Source organism: Amblyomma mixtum, chromosome 7 (genome assembly GCF_055824585.1).
Source record: "Amblyomma mixtum isolate Tamu chromosome 7, ASM5582458v1, whole genome shotgun sequence".
Classification (NCBI taxonomy): Eukaryota; Metazoa; Arthropoda; class Arachnida; order Ixodida; family Ixodidae; genus Amblyomma; species Amblyomma mixtum.
Genome location: NC_143018.1, coordinates 109,381,912 through 109,398,712, shown reverse-complemented (window position 1 = coordinate 109,398,712; position 16,801 = coordinate 109,381,912). Strand labels below are relative to the sequence as shown.

General features: G+C 43.2%; 2 protein-coding genes across 8 annotated transcripts in view; one reads left to right on the top strand and one right to left on the bottom strand.

Moving 5' to 3' along the window:
* Window positions 1-16,801, bottom strand: part of LOC149337176 (uncharacterized) — a 45,733-nt gene that overhangs the window by 18,102 nt on the left and 10,830 nt on the right. Inside the window, exons 3-4 of the mRNA XM_089553357.1 lie at window positions 3,838-4,072; window positions 1,888-2,024 (exon numbers count right to left, since the gene is read on the bottom strand). Of these exons, the coding sequence (XP_089409483.1) occupies window positions 1,888-2,024; window positions 3,838-4,072 (372 nt within the window). The remainder of the gene's footprint in view (window positions 1-1,887; window positions 2,025-3,837; window positions 4,073-16,801) is intronic.
* On the top strand, window positions 9,666-15,504 carry LOC149337178 (uncharacterized). 7 transcript variants are annotated; one of them, XR_016284375.1, is made up of 5 exons: window positions 9,706-9,840; window positions 10,884-11,042; window positions 11,629-11,723; window positions 11,987-12,141; window positions 12,638-15,504. XR_016284375.1 is itself a non-coding variant. In XM_089553368.1 (5 exons), exons 1-4 carry the CDS (start codon window positions 9,826-9,828, stop codon window positions 12,081-12,083), a joined length of 336 nt encoding a protein of 111 aa, XP_089409494.1. In that variant the 5' UTR covers window positions 9,706-9,825; the 3' UTR covers window positions 12,084-12,141; window positions 12,642-15,504. The 7 variants fall into 7 exon arrangements, 2 of the variants coding, with proteins under 2 accessions (XP_089409494.1, XP_089409493.1); XM_089553368.1 differs by having other exon boundaries at window positions 10,884-11,012; window positions 12,642-15,504; XM_089553367.1 differs by having other exon boundaries at window positions 10,884-11,012.

The following is a 16,801-nucleotide window of genomic DNA, read 5'->3' as shown; positions in this document are numbered from 1 at the left end:
GATGAAAAGGAAATTGCACGGGCCTGCCTACTGGCTCGAGCCAAGCCACCACCGCTGCCAAGTGCAGATAGAGGAGAGTTAAAAGATCAGAGGAAAGATAAAGAGAAAAGATAAGATGCCCGTCGCAACAAGCAACAACCGTGTACGCCGGAGCGGGGCTGGAAAAACAGATAAGAAGGCGAGGCCGCGCTAGCCGAAGCGAGGACAGCGGCGTCCACGGCGCTTTTTGTGTTGCTGCGTTCCGACAACACTACAAGACAGATGACGGCACAGAACTGTCTGCAGCTATTTTTCTTTTGAATGTTTCCTAAATAAAATGTTTTTTCTCGCGCCCGTTTCATCGAGATTTCGCCGCGAAAAGAGGGGCCGGGGGGGGGGGGGTCAGTTTAGATTTTTCGAATCTAAGCCCTCCCTCTCACTTTGGGCATCGTGATCGTGAAAAAAAGGGGGTGCTTAGAAACGAGTAAATACGGTAGGCACACTTTAGCCTGTCGATAACCGGTGTGCCTTAATCTTTCCACCTATCAAGAAAACCGAGCGAGCCGCTGCCCCGCTGCTCATGGCAGCCTCAACGGCCATTTTATCTTGTTTGTTGAAGACTAGCCCTCTGCCAGCAAAATGTGCTGCATTTCTGTTCCGAAAAAAAAAAAAAAAGATGACGGTTCAGACAATGAAGTTCAGACGTTAAAAAATATCACGCTTGATTTTCGATTATACGACACCCGGATTATACGACGATTTCGCGCGGTCCCCTGAACGTCGTATAATCGAGGTTCCACTGTATTTTCATCCATTCTGCAGCTGACATGGCAGTGCAACACTGAACAAACCTTTGGATTCCGTCACCACGGTAACACGCACAATTTTGCATGCACCACAAAGAATGAATAGCAGGAACAATGCGTCAATCCTTCCAAACATTAGCACGTCAGATTCTTCTGCCTTACCTGGTGCCCTCTTAATGCCCTTCGAGAATGCTAGTGGCATGGTACAGTAACCCGTGGGAGTGCACAAAGCTCTACCAGGGTGTTACACCAACTCTTCATGACCAGTAGAGGGGAACTACAGGACCATGGGTAAGCTAAAGACCCACCACTTTCTGAAACAATGCATTAAAAAATTTGGGGAAAGTTATGCTACGTTATGTGGATCTTAATGTTTCAGGCTTGGGCTATGCCTGAAAGACGTCAAAGTCACCATCATCATCATCATCATCCTGACCACGCCCACTGCTGGGCAAAGGCCTCTCCCATGTCTCTCCAATTAAGCCTGTCCTTCGCCAGTCGCGGCCACCATATCCCCGCAAACTTCTTAATCTCATCTGCCCACCTAACTTTCTGCCGCCCCTTGCTACGCTTGCCTTCTCTAGGAATTCACACCGGAATCCACTCCGGATCAGCAGTTATCTTGCCTTCGCATTACATGCCCTGCCCAAGCCCACTTCTTCCTCTTGATTTCGACTAGGATGTCATTAACCTGCGTTTGTTCCCTCACCCACTTCGCCCGCTTCCGATCTCTTAACATTACACCCATCATTTTTATTTCCATAGCTCACTGCGTTGTCCTTAGCTTAAGCTGAACCCTCTTTGTTAGCCTCCAGATTTCTGCCCCATAGGTGAGTACTGGTAAGATACAGCTGTTGTATACTTTTCTCTTGAGGGATATTGGCAATCTGCCATTCATGATCTGACAGAACCTGCCATATGCGCTCCACCCCATTTCGACCACCTAGGGTTCTCATATTGTACGCTAAAATTGTACTGAACACTGTCATTCACCCTCATCGAAATGCGGCTGCTGCAGCCGGAATTCGATCCAGTGTCCATGGGCACAGCGGCTGAACACCATCACAGCAGGTGGGATTCAGTGAAGGCTAGTCATAATTACCGCACTTGTGGTGGGTTTGCCAGTGCTTGTCTCAGGCCTGCGTGCACATCTGCAGTCCCGAGCCGCTGGTCTTGCACTGGTTTTGCTCCCTTGGGGGTCTCCTTCACCACGCCGTGACAGCTTGCTAACCAGTGACGCTAGCAGAAAAGAAGGATGGTAACATTAAAGTACAGTGCTTAACGCAACTATAATAGTGTCTGACAATGTCGTTTGTTGTGATACTGGATTTATAGGCTCATTTACGAAAATATTGAAAAAAAAAAATGACGGACGATTTAGAGTGGTTAGGCCAAATGCGAATTAGGTACGCTAGCACTTGAGTTTCGCTTTGAGGCTCCGTTTTGAAGGTCGAGCAGGTTTCAGACAGAGACTGGTGAAATTGGTGAGTGGGGGGTCCTTGGAGCTAGTGCATTAAAACTGGAAGGGACCCTTAGGCTCCACCTTAAGGGGGGACACTGGTCTCTGAGACCAAAAAATGAACAAAAAATCGATTTTCAAAAAAAGGCATTTGTGGAATCTACAGCCACGATTTTCCAACTGTACCAGTTTTTTCCTTCAAGAAATCAACAATTTGACCATAATATTAAATTCAGATCATCGTGTGGACTGAATTTATGCAGGAGCAAACAATTTAATGGCATGAAAAATTTGGCCATCTGGCTGTCTTAGTATGTCGATATCTCAACATCTAGGACAGACAGAGATGTCATATTTTTGTTAAGGGAACCTGAAGGCACAGTGTGTGCAATAATCGAAGCAGATTTGTTCAATCACACTTCAAAAATTTATAATTTTGCAAAGTTTATCGCTGCATTACCTACACACCTTCAGCATTGATATTCCAAGTGCTGTAAAATTACTAATGAGGAATGGTTTTGATTAATGCACTCTTTACTCACTATACTATGTAGCCATGGATTAAAAATGATTTTTTATTGAGCAGTTTTTTTTTAACCAAGGCACTAATGAACGACTAATTAAAGTTAATTACCTTGGGGACCGACTAATTTATGAGAAAGGTAATTTCATCACTGAAATTAGTATAAAAAATACTGAGCAAGGTGGTAAGTTTCATTAGGATTGGACTAAAAATAAGGAGAATAGGTCTAAGACCAGTGTCCCCCATAAGGGTGTGATGTGTTAGCGTTAATGCTCATACATGCGGAGATGGTTCTTCTTTACTTTGCACTCATAGATCGCTAAGAGTCCTCATACCACTCCTGGCGCAGTGGTGCAGCGGTTAAGTGGTACGCCACTGCCCTGCGATGGCAGGTGCTGCCCCTGGTGGGGCTTATGAGAACAAGGTTGCTCTTTCTGAGCAACCCGCGTCGCCAGAATGACAGTGACAAAATCAGTGAGTGGGGGTCTTAGTAGTGTTAGCACACTAAAAAAGTGATGGTCAATTTGCGTAGCTAGGCCAAATGCGAACTAGGTGCGCTAGCAGTTCAGTTTTCCTTTGAGCTCTGGTGTTCAGACCCAGTGTTCCCGGATGAAATTTGTTCGGACAGCGATAATGGGTTAATGTCTATACACGCGAAATTGGTCATTCTCTCCATTCAGATATCATTGGGAGCCTCCTACCATTCCTGGCGCAGTGGTGCAGCGGTCAAGTTAAGATGCGCCACTGCTCTTCTATGGCGGGTGCTGCCATCAGTGGGACTTTGGTTGCTTGGGTTAGGGTGCGATCTAGGTTACTACATGAGGAGCCTGCCACAAAATCGGCTTCAGATTAACAAACAAACACACAACGGCTAAATGCGGGGAATGACCAATATAAGTGCTAGCGCAATAAAAAGGTGGGGGATCATAAAAGAACAAACGAGTTCATTTTTGCACACAAGGAGTTTCACGAAATATGCATATGATAAGTCATTACTGTTAACACCACCATAATGAAGCTCCTCAGCGGCTCATCAATTTGCACAAAGAAGCCATAAGAATAAAACTCACCAAGTTTGTTGACAAGGAAGTCTTCCAGGCGACGGTTTTTCTTCTCCAGTGCATCCACCCTCGCTTCGAGACGTCTGATCTTCCTCCGCTGTGCTATAGTGGCTTCCCGTTCCAGGCCCCTCCCCTTCCTTGTGAGAAGCTCCTCATCTGAGCTCGAACCGTCTTCTTCGTTGAGGAAGTCACGAAGTCTCTTTCTCAGCGAAGCAGCTGCCCTCGCTTCGTTCACCGACAAATCCTGGAAAAATATGATAGAATAGCCACTCACTGAAACTATAGTCCTTCCAGAGTGATAAACTTCAGCATATCTTATCGAGGTAGGTTCATCTGACAACAATGGTTAACACTAACAAAGGCAGATAGATAGATACAGAGAGGGGGGAAAGGCAGGGATGTTAACCAGAAAGGTTTTCGGTTGGCTACCCTGCACAGGGGAAGGGAATGAGGGGATTAAAGAGGGAAGAGAGAAGGAACGGGAAACACAGTCACAATCTGTCAATCAAGGCAGTCTCTGTCAAAAAACAATACAGTGCCTTGTAAGCCTTGATGGCTCATCAGTGAGCATATAGCCCTCGCCACATGTGCACAAAAATTGTCAAGTGCTGACCCCTTGAGGCAGCCCTCATTATTTCGATTTGAAACAAACATTTTCGCACCTAAAGAGTAACCAGGAATCAATAAAGTCAATGATTAATTTTTTACAAGGCAAGTACAAAGTTTTATGCAAAGTGCAACAACGATTTAGAATTGTAACATCGAAATGGCAGAATTTGCTTAATAAACACCTGAGAGATCATAGAATCACATTCTCTTATGAAGCAAGACATGAGGCTAATAATTCAGAAAAAAAAATTATTTATGGCAACAAAGTCTGTTTACATGAAAGCTATGCAGGATGCGTTACCATGCTCATTGTCTTATGAAAGATTATCTAACGCATTCTCTAGATGGGGTAAAAAAAATCACCATATTTGCGACATGAGGATGCCAAATTCACCTGAACCAATGAGATTACTGCTATGTGTAGCAGACACCGAGACAACGTTTAAGAGTTCACTTTGTACAGAATTGTGTACACATTGCCTGTAGAAATGTTGTAGCCCACCAGGAGTCCCTATGGGTGCCTGGTGACGACAAAGAAGTGTGCGCACACGGGGGACGTTATGGTGTGCTTGCTTGCCTAGGTCAGGCTACAGACAGCAGCTGATACAACACTGGCGACGAGGCAACCGACTCCACGACTCTTCGGGCTGCATGGCTAACTTCAAGACTGAGGAGTTCAAAGAAGGCTCTGACTGGCCATCCTGGCTCGAACGTCTCGAGTTCATTTTCAAGGCCAATGACGTTAGTGCTCCGGCAAAGAAACAGGCGCTGCTTCTAAGTCAATGTGGTGAGCGCACATACGGAATCATCCGTGCTTTGCTACTAATCAAACACTCACCGGAGGGTACTAGCAAAACTTGACAGCTTTAGATTTTTTTTCGAAAGCAAAACTTTTTGCTGGTTTCATTAAACTGCACTAGAAAAAGAAAAACCATACTGCAGTCTAGTTCAATTACTATGTTGCATCTCAGTGTAGATAATGCTGGAAAAATATCAGCCTTCTATGTTTCCTCGTTTCTTTAATAACTGGTCAAATATGAAAAAATAACATTTTGAGATATTCAAAGTCAAAGACCTTACATATTTCATTTTTTTGTCAGAAACTAGATCATAGGTTATGGTTTATGAGTGTTTAATGTCCGAAAGCGACTCGGGCTATGAGAGACGCCGTAGTGGAGGGCTCCGGAAATTTCGACCACCCGGGGTTCTTTAACGTGCACTGACATCGCACAGTACTCGGGCCTCTAGAATTTCTCCTTCATAGAAACTCGACAGCCCCGGCCGGGATCGAACCCGCGTCTTTAGGGTCAGAGAAACAAGATCAGTGATGCTCCATACTGTTGCTGAAAATTCTCTCAATTAGACCCAAAAATCCCTATTTCGGGTTCTTTTTCCCTCCAGGAAATAAAAACACCGCCAATTTGGAAGAAGTGAGACACTTCAGGCTCCCCCTTGACAGTTCATAAAAACTCCCTTTCCACAAAATTTTACACCTAAAATTCCCTGAAAAAGGAAAAACTCCCTGAAAGGATCATCACTGAACCAGGTGCACCAAAGCATCTATTTAGTAACCACTAGCCATGCAGTCAGTACCGGTGTCAAATTTAACTTCTTTACTTGTGAGAGTGTTTTTGTGGCCTCCTCAGTAATCTGTTCTACATCTCTCCCAGCAAGGTACTTTTGATAACAGTCCACCGATGCAATCATACCACAATGCAGAAACCTGTTGACATCACTGACTCCTCAAGATATCACCAGGGATATTACACTCCTCAAGATATCACCAGGGATATTACAAAATGTTAAGTTAGACCATGCTGCCATTAACGTTCTTAGACTATTTCACTTCAATTTCAATTTATTTCCCAGAAAGTTCTGGTCGGCTGACTGGGCTAAAAGCTGTGCGTAAACACCTTGACGAGGCCCCAGCCAGCCGTTACAAGGCATAACAGCACACATTAAAAGAATATTCATATATTCTTTAGTTTTCAGACCACATCCCCGAAAACTTCTTAATCTCATCTGCCCACCTAACTTTGCGTTGCCCCTTGCTTGCTTGCCTTCTCTTGGGATCCACTCCGTTACCCTTAAGGACCAACAGTTATCTTGCCTTCGCATTACATACCCTGCCCAAGTCCATTACTTGTACCTTTAATTTCGACTAGGATGTCATTAGTGCACATTTGTTCTTCCACCCACTCCGCCCTCTTCCGATCCCTTAACGTTACACCTATCATTTTTCTTTCCATAGCTGACTGCATTGTCCTTCACTTAAGCTGAACCCTTTTCGTTAGCCTCCAGGTTTCTGCCCGCATAGGTAAATACCAGTAAGATACAGCTGTTGTATACGTTTTTTGCTTCAGGGATATTGCCAAACCAATGAGCATGTTTTTTGGCAATATCCTGCTGGGACCACACGCATGATTTCGATACTCTCATGAGGCCTTTTAGCGCGGTAATAGTGGATATTCAACTCTGCAAGTGTGCTTTCCCACATAACTATGTTGCAAAGACAAGATGGCCAACTTCTCTAAAAAAAAAGCTGCGAGGACTACAGGACAGGCTCTAAAGGCGTGGGTAGAATGTAAGAAACGTACTTGGAAGAATCAAACAAAAAACCAGTCTTTCTTGCTTTGTTCCAGCTGGAAACGCATGGTCAGCTGTCTTGTCTTGGGCAACGTTGTTATGTGGGAAAGCACATTCGCGGAATTTTGAGTATCCCCTGTTACCACAGATGGACGGCATTTCTAAATCACTACACTGTGGCTTATCACGTAAGTTGACCACTACAGCTGCAGCCAGTTGCATGAAACAAGAACAAAGAGCACTGAAAAACCCAGATAAAGAAGCGTAGCCAACAACAGCCTAAGTTCCAATTCGTTCGTTTCGCGCATCGCGGTCTCTTGTGGTTTTGGATTCAAAGAGCCGGAGAGGCTGTGACGTGTCTAATTCCACCCCCACCGCCCCCCTCTCCACTTCAATTCTCCTGTTACCCGCTTACCTAGACTCATGCTTATTCTACCCTCTCCACATCTCTGAAGAGGCAGCGCAGCCTCACGGGAGTGTTGGTTGGTTTGAAGCCTACCCAGACCACCCACGCATAGTGGCATGTAGTTGAAATTATTGGTGGCGCAACTTATTTCCATTCAATTATTCCAAAACACAAATTAATAAGCTTTCGCTGCATTTAATGCTGACAAATAAACTTCCTTTTGTGGTTTCCTAAATTCAGATTGATGTTTTTTTTATGGCACTGGACTCTCGTTAAACACAACAATGCGCTGAAACAAGCAGTGCTAAAAGAAAATCATTTCCCTCCTCATTTAATCAGGGAGTCTACCTCAAGAATCAGTGACGGCTCTCTCACAATTTGTTATACCAGTCACGCAACTGGCATTCGACAAAGGATGCGAACAGATGAAACAAGGATTACATAAAGAGCTGCGTACGGTAGTTTGAAAGTTACAAGCAGCAAAATTACTCTCCGAAAAACTGCCTGGCATGTGCGGGTTTGCGCCATTCGCTAAGCTAAGTTGTTTCGAACATGCTGACCTGCACACTAAGCTAACAGTCAACAATGCAACAAGTCTACTTAATCCCAGGATAGGTCCGTTACGTATGCTAAATTTCCTATGACTTGAGAAGTCCTTTAGGACACACATATTAGCCGCTGCATGATGTTGTGAAGCAAGAGAGAACCGCATAAAAATGAGTGAAATCCCTGTGGCGCAAAGGTGAGCCGGCGTGCGGAGGCATTACACTGCCCACCGGAGTGCTCCGCCACATCACCCTGAATTGGCGTTACTTCTCCGGCACTCCGATGTTCACACCTCCCCCTTCTAGACACCATACGATGGGTGACGCAGAGGCTGCTCTTTAGGTCAGAGAACAATCCTTTACATGCAACACAATGCCAACAGGGCTATGCAGCAGATATGAGCATTGCAAGACTGTTTCTACAATGCACACTCCAATGCAAGGGAATGGCTCGCGATTACAGCATATAAGAAATAAACGTCTGTATGAGGTATCTGAGGTTTAACGTCCCAAAGCAGCATGCGGGTTATAATAGGTGCAGTCACACCGGAGGGCCTCATGTTAATTTCAACCACTTAGAGCTCCTTAACTTGTGCTGACATCATACAAAACACGGTCATTTTTTCACTTGCCATCATCGAAATGTGGTCACATAGGCCTAGATTCAACTTAAAGTCTTTGAGCTAAGGCAGCTAACCCCCAAAGCCACTGAGCCACTGCAGTGGTTGATAAAGGCTGATTTCACTGCACACTTATAATCAATCTTTTTACTCGAAATATAACCCAGACAACACCAAACATCCGTAGGAGGTCCCAAAAATGTACGCACGTCCCACATCCCTAACAGGACGTCCCCGGGACATCCGTATGAAGTCCGCACTGGGATTATCCCGGAAACAGTCGCGGCTCGAACGTTATACGGACATGACGTCCGTATAAAAGCCGCGGTGGGATCATGCCGAAAACACTCGCAGACCGGATGTTATAAGGAAGTGTTTATATTCATAGGGTCTGAATCGTGCAGATGGCCATACACTTCTCATGAGCGCTCGAGTGGCACGCTCCACTGTCCTTTTCCGACGTCTTTGGCTAGCGGGCTTGATACAGCTGTTTGGAACAAGTAAACAATAATCCATGCGATGTATAAGCGCAAGGTGTCACAAAGTAATACATAACCCAGTACTTATTTTTTGAAAGAGCCAAAAAAAAAACGTTACAAGCACGACGAAAATAAGCAATTCCAAAAGGGCCATTAGCTGAATACAGAGACCCTAAACTTTAAAACTTCGAAATTAGGGCAGGGCGACATATGTGAACCTGGCTCAAATAGTGTTATAGCTATCGAGGGTGTGCTTACACAATCTTCTCCTCCAAGCTCACAACATAACCACCTTGAAAGGTAAAAAAACGTAGCGCAAAGAGACGAGGACACAGAAAGACTGACAACACGGCGCTATAACCACCTTGACGCCAACTGTAATTCCCGCCTTCCGCCCATAACAGCCACTGACGGACACCACAGCAAAAACAACTGGCCACCTGTTCGTGCTCTTAAAGCAGTAATCATAAAAATTAATAGCACACATCCTTTTTTGCAGTTACTTTTTGTTTTATTTAGGATCACAGTTTTATTTTGCATGAAAAGGCTCTTTGCTCATTAGCTCAATGGCACCACCATCGTCATCGCACTACTGAAACAATGCAAGTTTTGCTTAGCTTGGTGGTTTGAGGCGTGTATTAGCCCGTTTTCCGTTTTTTGGACAAAATTTCAGGTAATTATTGACGTTCCTACTGTATGCTGGTTGCGTAACGAGTGTATTTTTTTCCAGCGGCGTGAAACACAGATGGCACATGCGGCAAGTGAAAGTAAGTGGCAGTCGGTAGTCCTTGCCTGGTGTGTGAGCCGTGTAGCGTGATTTCTAGCTTTTGAAGTAATTTTAGCGGCGGTATTAAAGTTCAGTGTCACTAGTGCTGGCTCAACATGAGCAGAAGCTTACTGGGGCCCAGTATATTAATCTGGTGACAGCATAATGGCTACGGTGCCGAGGAGTACTACTTACAGGCGTGCACGCCGAGAGGCACGTCGTGATTATTGAGCTAATAGCGTCGGCTGCTGGCGATGGTGTTGCATACGACCCTTATTAATCTGATCCGTGTGCTGCTGCAAAGCCGCAAGAGCAACTAGATCCTAGCTCGTCGCATGTTCCGTGCCTTCAACATTCGACTGAATGTGCGCGTAAAGTTCCTGTTTTAATATTGATTTGGTTTATTGGTTTGTTCGGGTTGGACGTCCCAAAGCAACTCAGGCTCTGAGGGACGCCGTAGTGAAGGGCTTTGGAAATTTCTACCACCTGGGGTTCTTTAACGGGCACTGACATCGCACAGTACACGGGCCTCTAGAATTTCACCTCCAACGAAATTCGGCCGCCGCGGCGTGGATCGAACCCTCATCTTTCGGGACAGCAGCCGAGCGCAGTAACCACTGAGCCGGGGCGGGGTTGTTTTAATTTTGTATTCTGTTTATAACTGTTGCATGCGCACATATTTTCTTTGATTGGTTTGTAACCTATAGATATATATAGTGTTGAAGAGAACTATTGCAATTTCATTTGAACTATATGTATTGTTTGGGCGTTTTGCATCCAAAAAATGAGGTCATGCATGTTTTTGTATATGAATTTTTTGTTGGCAAGGGCCAAATCTGCCCCTGTGTCATATGGAGGACTTATAATGGAGGGCATATGCATGTTTAATTGTACCACCTAGATCGAGATACTTCACAACAGCATGCCAGCTGCCTTCAGTATGGTAAAAACTGACTATAGCAATAGAGTTCCCCACTGTTAACTTGAGAAATCCTGATTTTATTTTCTTGGTCTGATTTTGAACCTAATTCTGTTTTGATCTAGAGAAATCGCATGACTGTGCAAGATGGAGACACTGCAAGAGAAAAGACATCTCGCATTCTGCGAAGTATTCTAACATCTGAACTGGCTCCTAGCTACAGCTGGTATGGCGCCAAGGGAAGAACAGGCTCTGTGAGCTGAATATATGCAAAATCATGTGTAGTAAGTATTATTTGGAGGAAGCTATTTCAAATCTTAAAGGAGCACAGATATAAAATTTTAAACTCAAATAAGGGATCCGATCTGTGTCCTGGGCACAAAGGGTTTTACTATTCCAAATTCTCTGATTTCACTGATTCCACATGCCAAAAATCATTGACAGAGGAGCTGTTAGCCAATGCTGACATCAATCATCTATATATGGACTGGTTGGCAGAGTCACTAGCAAAACATGGGGTAACTCCTAACCATGCCATCACATGATGCCATAATGGACTCCAGCACTGTCATTTACCTGACAGAGACCAAAAGTACTCATATAAAACAGTTTAACTGTTCACACTGTGGACTAGATATTTAAGCTCATTTCCATGATTAATGGGCTTTTACGTCTCATTAAAAGCAGAAAAATGAACACCCCAAAACACTGTGTCTATATCCCTTTAAGACTTCGAATATAAATCAGATCACAGAATCAGTATCTACATTAAGTGTTTATAATTGAATTTGCAGGTCTTGGTAGGATTGCGTCAAGACCAGTGATATTGCTTCGAAAAAAAAATGCCAAATTTTCTTTGTTTATTTTCAGTCTGCACATTCAGGCACTTCACAACTAGCCACATGGATTTTTGTTGTCATCTGGTTCATTGACTCATTGCTGCAGTGCCATGAATGTTACCACAGGTTAGAACAAGCTAGAATTACAGCTTTCATAGTGTGCATTTGGGATTGTTTTCATACTGCCTGCACAAAAGGCATGGTCCAGCAATGGAATTGGTAATAAGATGTGTTGAAATATGCCATCCTTTGTTACTCAAGCCCATGCCCTTTGCCTGCTGGTTCAAAATTAAGGAAATGCAGTAAAGTTTGGGTACAAAAATTTTTAGAGGTGAGATATATTTTTTTTATAAAAAATACATAACATATATACTCTCATTCGTATATAGGTTGCCTAACCGACCAGCAGACCTCAACTCGGGCACAGCAAACTACGCTGAAAGAAATCGAAAAGGCAGCCATGTCATTGTTTCAGCATGCAACTGAACGGGTAATGCGCAAGAAAACTGGCGAACAAAGCTGTGCTCCTGAGCAAAACTGAATGGTGAGTGTGTTGCTAGTGTGCTACATATTTTGTTATTAACATCTTGGGTTGAGGATTTTTCATTCGAAACTGTTAATATTTTTCCTGTGACACTGTGCTGAGAGGTGATTGATTTTGAGAGAGCACAGAATTCAGTAGATTATTTCAATAGATACTGTGAAAACTTCTGCATATCAGCCTGTGTAGTTAGGTAGAATCATGAAATGTATCTTTAAGTTAACTTGGGTATTCGTAGCCTGCTAAGTCCTCACGCACCTCTCTTTACTTGGCCGTCTGTTTGTGGTGGTTTTACTCCTGGAAGTATGTACATTTACTTGTGCAAGGTTTAATTCCTTGCCGCAAGTACCATTTGGTGCCAACACCATGTGAAGGTGCTGAAATTTGTATATTGTGCTGCAAGTTTTTTTTTTTTTTTTCAAATGCAGTCAGTGATTTAAAAAAAGGTGAACTGAAAGAAGTGTCTATATGTATTGGGTCTTTTTTGTCTTCCTTCCAGCAAGGCAGCCTATTTCAGCATTGGCCCAGGTGGCAGGATTTCTGCTTTATATGTATACATGACTCTTCTTTTCGATGATGCTATAGCAGAACCGAATAGAAGACTGCCTAGAATGAGAAGCCAAGCAATATCTTGAAAACGTGTCACTTTATTGATACCTTGCAGTTGTAGTTTACTTAAGTGTCTAGAAATGCGATGCTTTGTGCATGAACAATTTTTTTTTTCTCTGACCAAGCTGGGCATTTTGTTGCCCTTCTGAAATTTGCTTGTATCGAGCTATACTTGCTGTTTTGGTCTCTAGTCCCACTATGCTTGTGTAAATTTGTTCCTGACTGCTACTACTAGAGTTATTTTTCACCCCCATAGTGCGTTTGCATTGCTGTTCCAGCAAAAAAGAGAGGATATGTGGATTTTAATGACTTTTATTGTCTATGTAAGAGACGACCATAGTTCCTGTGGCTTGTAGCGGTCTTATAACTTGTTAATGTTAATATCATACTATATGCAGCGTGTTCTAGATTTTTTTCTTCTGGCCGTGCTAGTTGCCTTAAAGGGTCAGTCTATTCACTGAGATGAGTGTATAAATAATGGCATATTCTGGTAGTTGGCACCCTATAACATCAATAACGAGGGAACTGCTCCCGGTTTAGGCAGGAATTTATATTTTATTTCGGCGTTAAAAGTCGTGTAAAAATGCATGGTGGCGACCCCAAACGTTCATTTTGTTCAAGAAGGTGGCAGTCTTTTTTTGTAGAAGCATAAGTGAATATACTACGTACCGTTTGTGTGCCCCAATGTCAGAGAAACGCACGTTTTGTTCTAGTAAACTTTAGAAGGTGTACCGCTCCCTTTTTCTGTAAATCACATGAATATTTATAGCTACACGTACGCAAAACGCAGACACATTCCCACTTCTAGTTCAGCGTATGCTAGCAGAGACGCAAAAATAAACTCAGCCTATAGTGGCGCCATCTGGTTGTCAGGACGGGAACCGTTGCTGTAAACAAACCGACTCTCCACTTAAGCCTAGGAGCGGCAGAATCGTCACTCTAATAATTAAAATAAAGCAAATTTATCTTTTATATGTTTCCTTATAGGTGAGATGAGACGAAGCAAAAGACTGGCGCCCCATTTATGGCCAGTGAACGCACTGAAAAAGGCAGCAACAATGAGAATTCAGTCCGAAGCGAGAGGTCCGGCTTCGACGGGCGCCGCCATGTTTGTCGCCGCGCGGCGGAAATCCAGATGGTTGCCAGATCAGACTACCATCTCATACAGATGTGTTCCCACATCAATAAATTCTATTTTAAAATGTTCTACCGCACTTCTTGGCACCACAGCTGGCTAAACGGTAATTTGAGTAAAGAGCTATCGGTTGCCGCAAAGAAAATATGGTCAATAAAGTTCAGTAGACTGACCCTTTAAAGCCCATCTACTCCTTATGCACACTTATAAGTGCTTTTTATTTCTAGTCCTGTGCTTGCTGAAATGTGAGTCTGAATGGTAGTGCTTGTGTCAATATTTTAACCTCTGATCTGTGTGCATGTATTGCTGTTATAGCAAAAAAAGGCTCATTTGTGATTTAATAATCTTTATTGTTTTGAGTGAGACAAGCATAGTTCCTGTACCTTGTAGCAGTCAGACAACATGTCTTATTTTAGTCATTCGACATGCAGCTTGACTGAAATGTTTATCTTGCCTTGTTGTTGTTGTTTATGTCGGCTAATTGCCTTGAAGGCCACCTACTACTTATGCACAGCTATATACCTGCTTTTGTCTCTAGTTGCATGCTTGCTGAAATTTGATCCTGACAGATAGTGCTTATGTTAATATTTTAATCTCTAATCTGTGTATTTGGGTTGTATTACTGTTATAGCAAGAAAGGGTCATTTGTGTTTTAAGAACATTGATTATTCTAAATAAGACAATAGTTCCTATACCTTATTGCAGTCACATAATTTGACTCAATTTAGCTATGCTACGTGCAGTGTGATCGAGATTTTTTCACCTCTGCTGCGTATGCTTGTATTGTTGTTTCAGTAAAAAAAAGTTGCATTTGTGTTTTTAGTTTGGTTTTTTGGTGTTTTACATCCCAAAGCGACCCAGGCTATAAGGGATGCCATAGTGGAGGGCTCCAGATAATTTCGACTACCTGGGGTCCTCTAGCATGCACTGACATCGCACAGTACACTGGCCTCTCAACTTCTCGCCTCCTTCGAAATGGGACTGCCGTGGCTGGGATCGAACCTGCGTCTTTTGGGTCAGCAGCCGAGCACCATATGACCAGTGAGGCACTGAGTGGCATATTTGTGTTTTGTTGCGTTCATTATTTGTAAGACAGTCATGTAATATTTATGCCTTATAGTATGCCGCTACTGTTTGTTTTAATGTCTTTTGCAGTGCAATTAATATTTTTTGTTCTGACCAAGATAATCATCCCGAAGCCTGTTTAGACCTTACATGACTTATATGTATATACCTGCTGTTTTAGCCGTATAGTTATTTTGCATCTCTCTATTTTGCAACTGTGCATCTGGGGTTGGCTTGGCTACTTATTGTATTGGAATCCTACTGCTTCAAGTTTGAAAATGTGATAATTTTGGCTAATACTAACCACACAAGGTAAACAAAATTAATGAAGCCTATTACACACACTGCGAAGGAAGGTCTACGTGCACACCATCCATGACCTTGCTCTCAATAACGAGAAATGCCTGAGAGGAGCTGTTAAAGCTGTGTTAGTGCTTCCTTTATGTGAGTTGTTCTGTTTCATGTGCTGTTATTAAAAATAAAATTCAGCTGTGAATCAGCATTCGGCCTGATCATCAGCATGCCCCATATATTTGAATAAAACTATTTTAGCCAAAGCTTTGTGTTTTAAATCACTGTGCAGCATAATCCAGGCCTGTGTTCTAACTTTGTGTCGTTTTTACTATAGCATCGCTCTCGGCCATATGCAATTGGCCGAAATGCCAGAAGCTGAAGCTGGTTCTGTTGCGGCTATGAGGCACTGCTTCTGCTTCTGGTATTTTGGTCAGTCATGCGTGACCAGTTTCGACACTTTTGAAAAGGACACGAGGTTATATTGGGTCCTGGCCAAGGAAAAAATTAAAATAGTAACGTCCTATTGCAGTCCTGTGAAGGTCCCAAAAATGTACTCGTCAGACATCCGAAGGACTTCTTTCGGCGTTTCACTTCGGATGTTTTCAGGATTTTTTCGGGACATCCGCGGGATGTGCGTAAAGTCCTGCCGCGGACTTCCCAAGGACGTCCTTAGGATGTAGGTGTGTTGTCTGGGAAGTAATTTGCACTGACTTTTAGGCGATAGCATAGAAGCCTCGTTGGAGTACAAACTTTTCTTCCCCCGGAGCAGTCACACACTGTTGGGGTGTGAAATAAAAGAATAGAAATGGCCGCGAGTGGGAATCAAACCCATGGCGGCATAACAAATCAGCTTTAATGGCTGCTGCATTAGATCACACTGGCATCACCACAGCCTATCAACTCGCATGTTAAACTGCCAGTCTCTCACGCTGACCGTGGGATGTCATCATCTTCATAAACTTTCATCTGCTTCCAAATGCAATGTGCGAAAAAGGGACAATGAAGTGCCCTAGCATATGCTTGGAGCGAAACAGAGCAGTGGGAGATCTGAATCACCGTAGTAGGGTCACATCAAGTAACAAGGAACGCTCAAGTCACAAAGTGCATGCTATCACATTCTGCCGCATCAGTAACTTTGATTGTCCTTCGTATTTTTCATGTCAGTTACTTTGATTCAAGGAATGCTCAATTCACAAAGTGCACACTATCACATTCTGTTGCATCAGTTACTTACGAAGACATTTTCATGTCTTCGTATTTTTCGAAGACATTTCGACATTTCGAAGACGAAGACATTTTTCATGTTTTCGTATTTTTCATGTCACTTACTTTGATTCAAGGAACGCTCAATTCACAAAGTGCATACTATCACATTCTGCCGCATCAGTTACTTTGATCGTCCATCGTATTTTTCATGTCCCAACTGTATCCCATTAAAACAGTCATCAGTAGAGTAAGCAATGCACATTTCTTTTTACCATAATGCACATTTAAGTAAAAATTTATTTGCACCATTCATAAGCCCTAAAACAACAGATCACAATGCCAGTTTAATGTGCA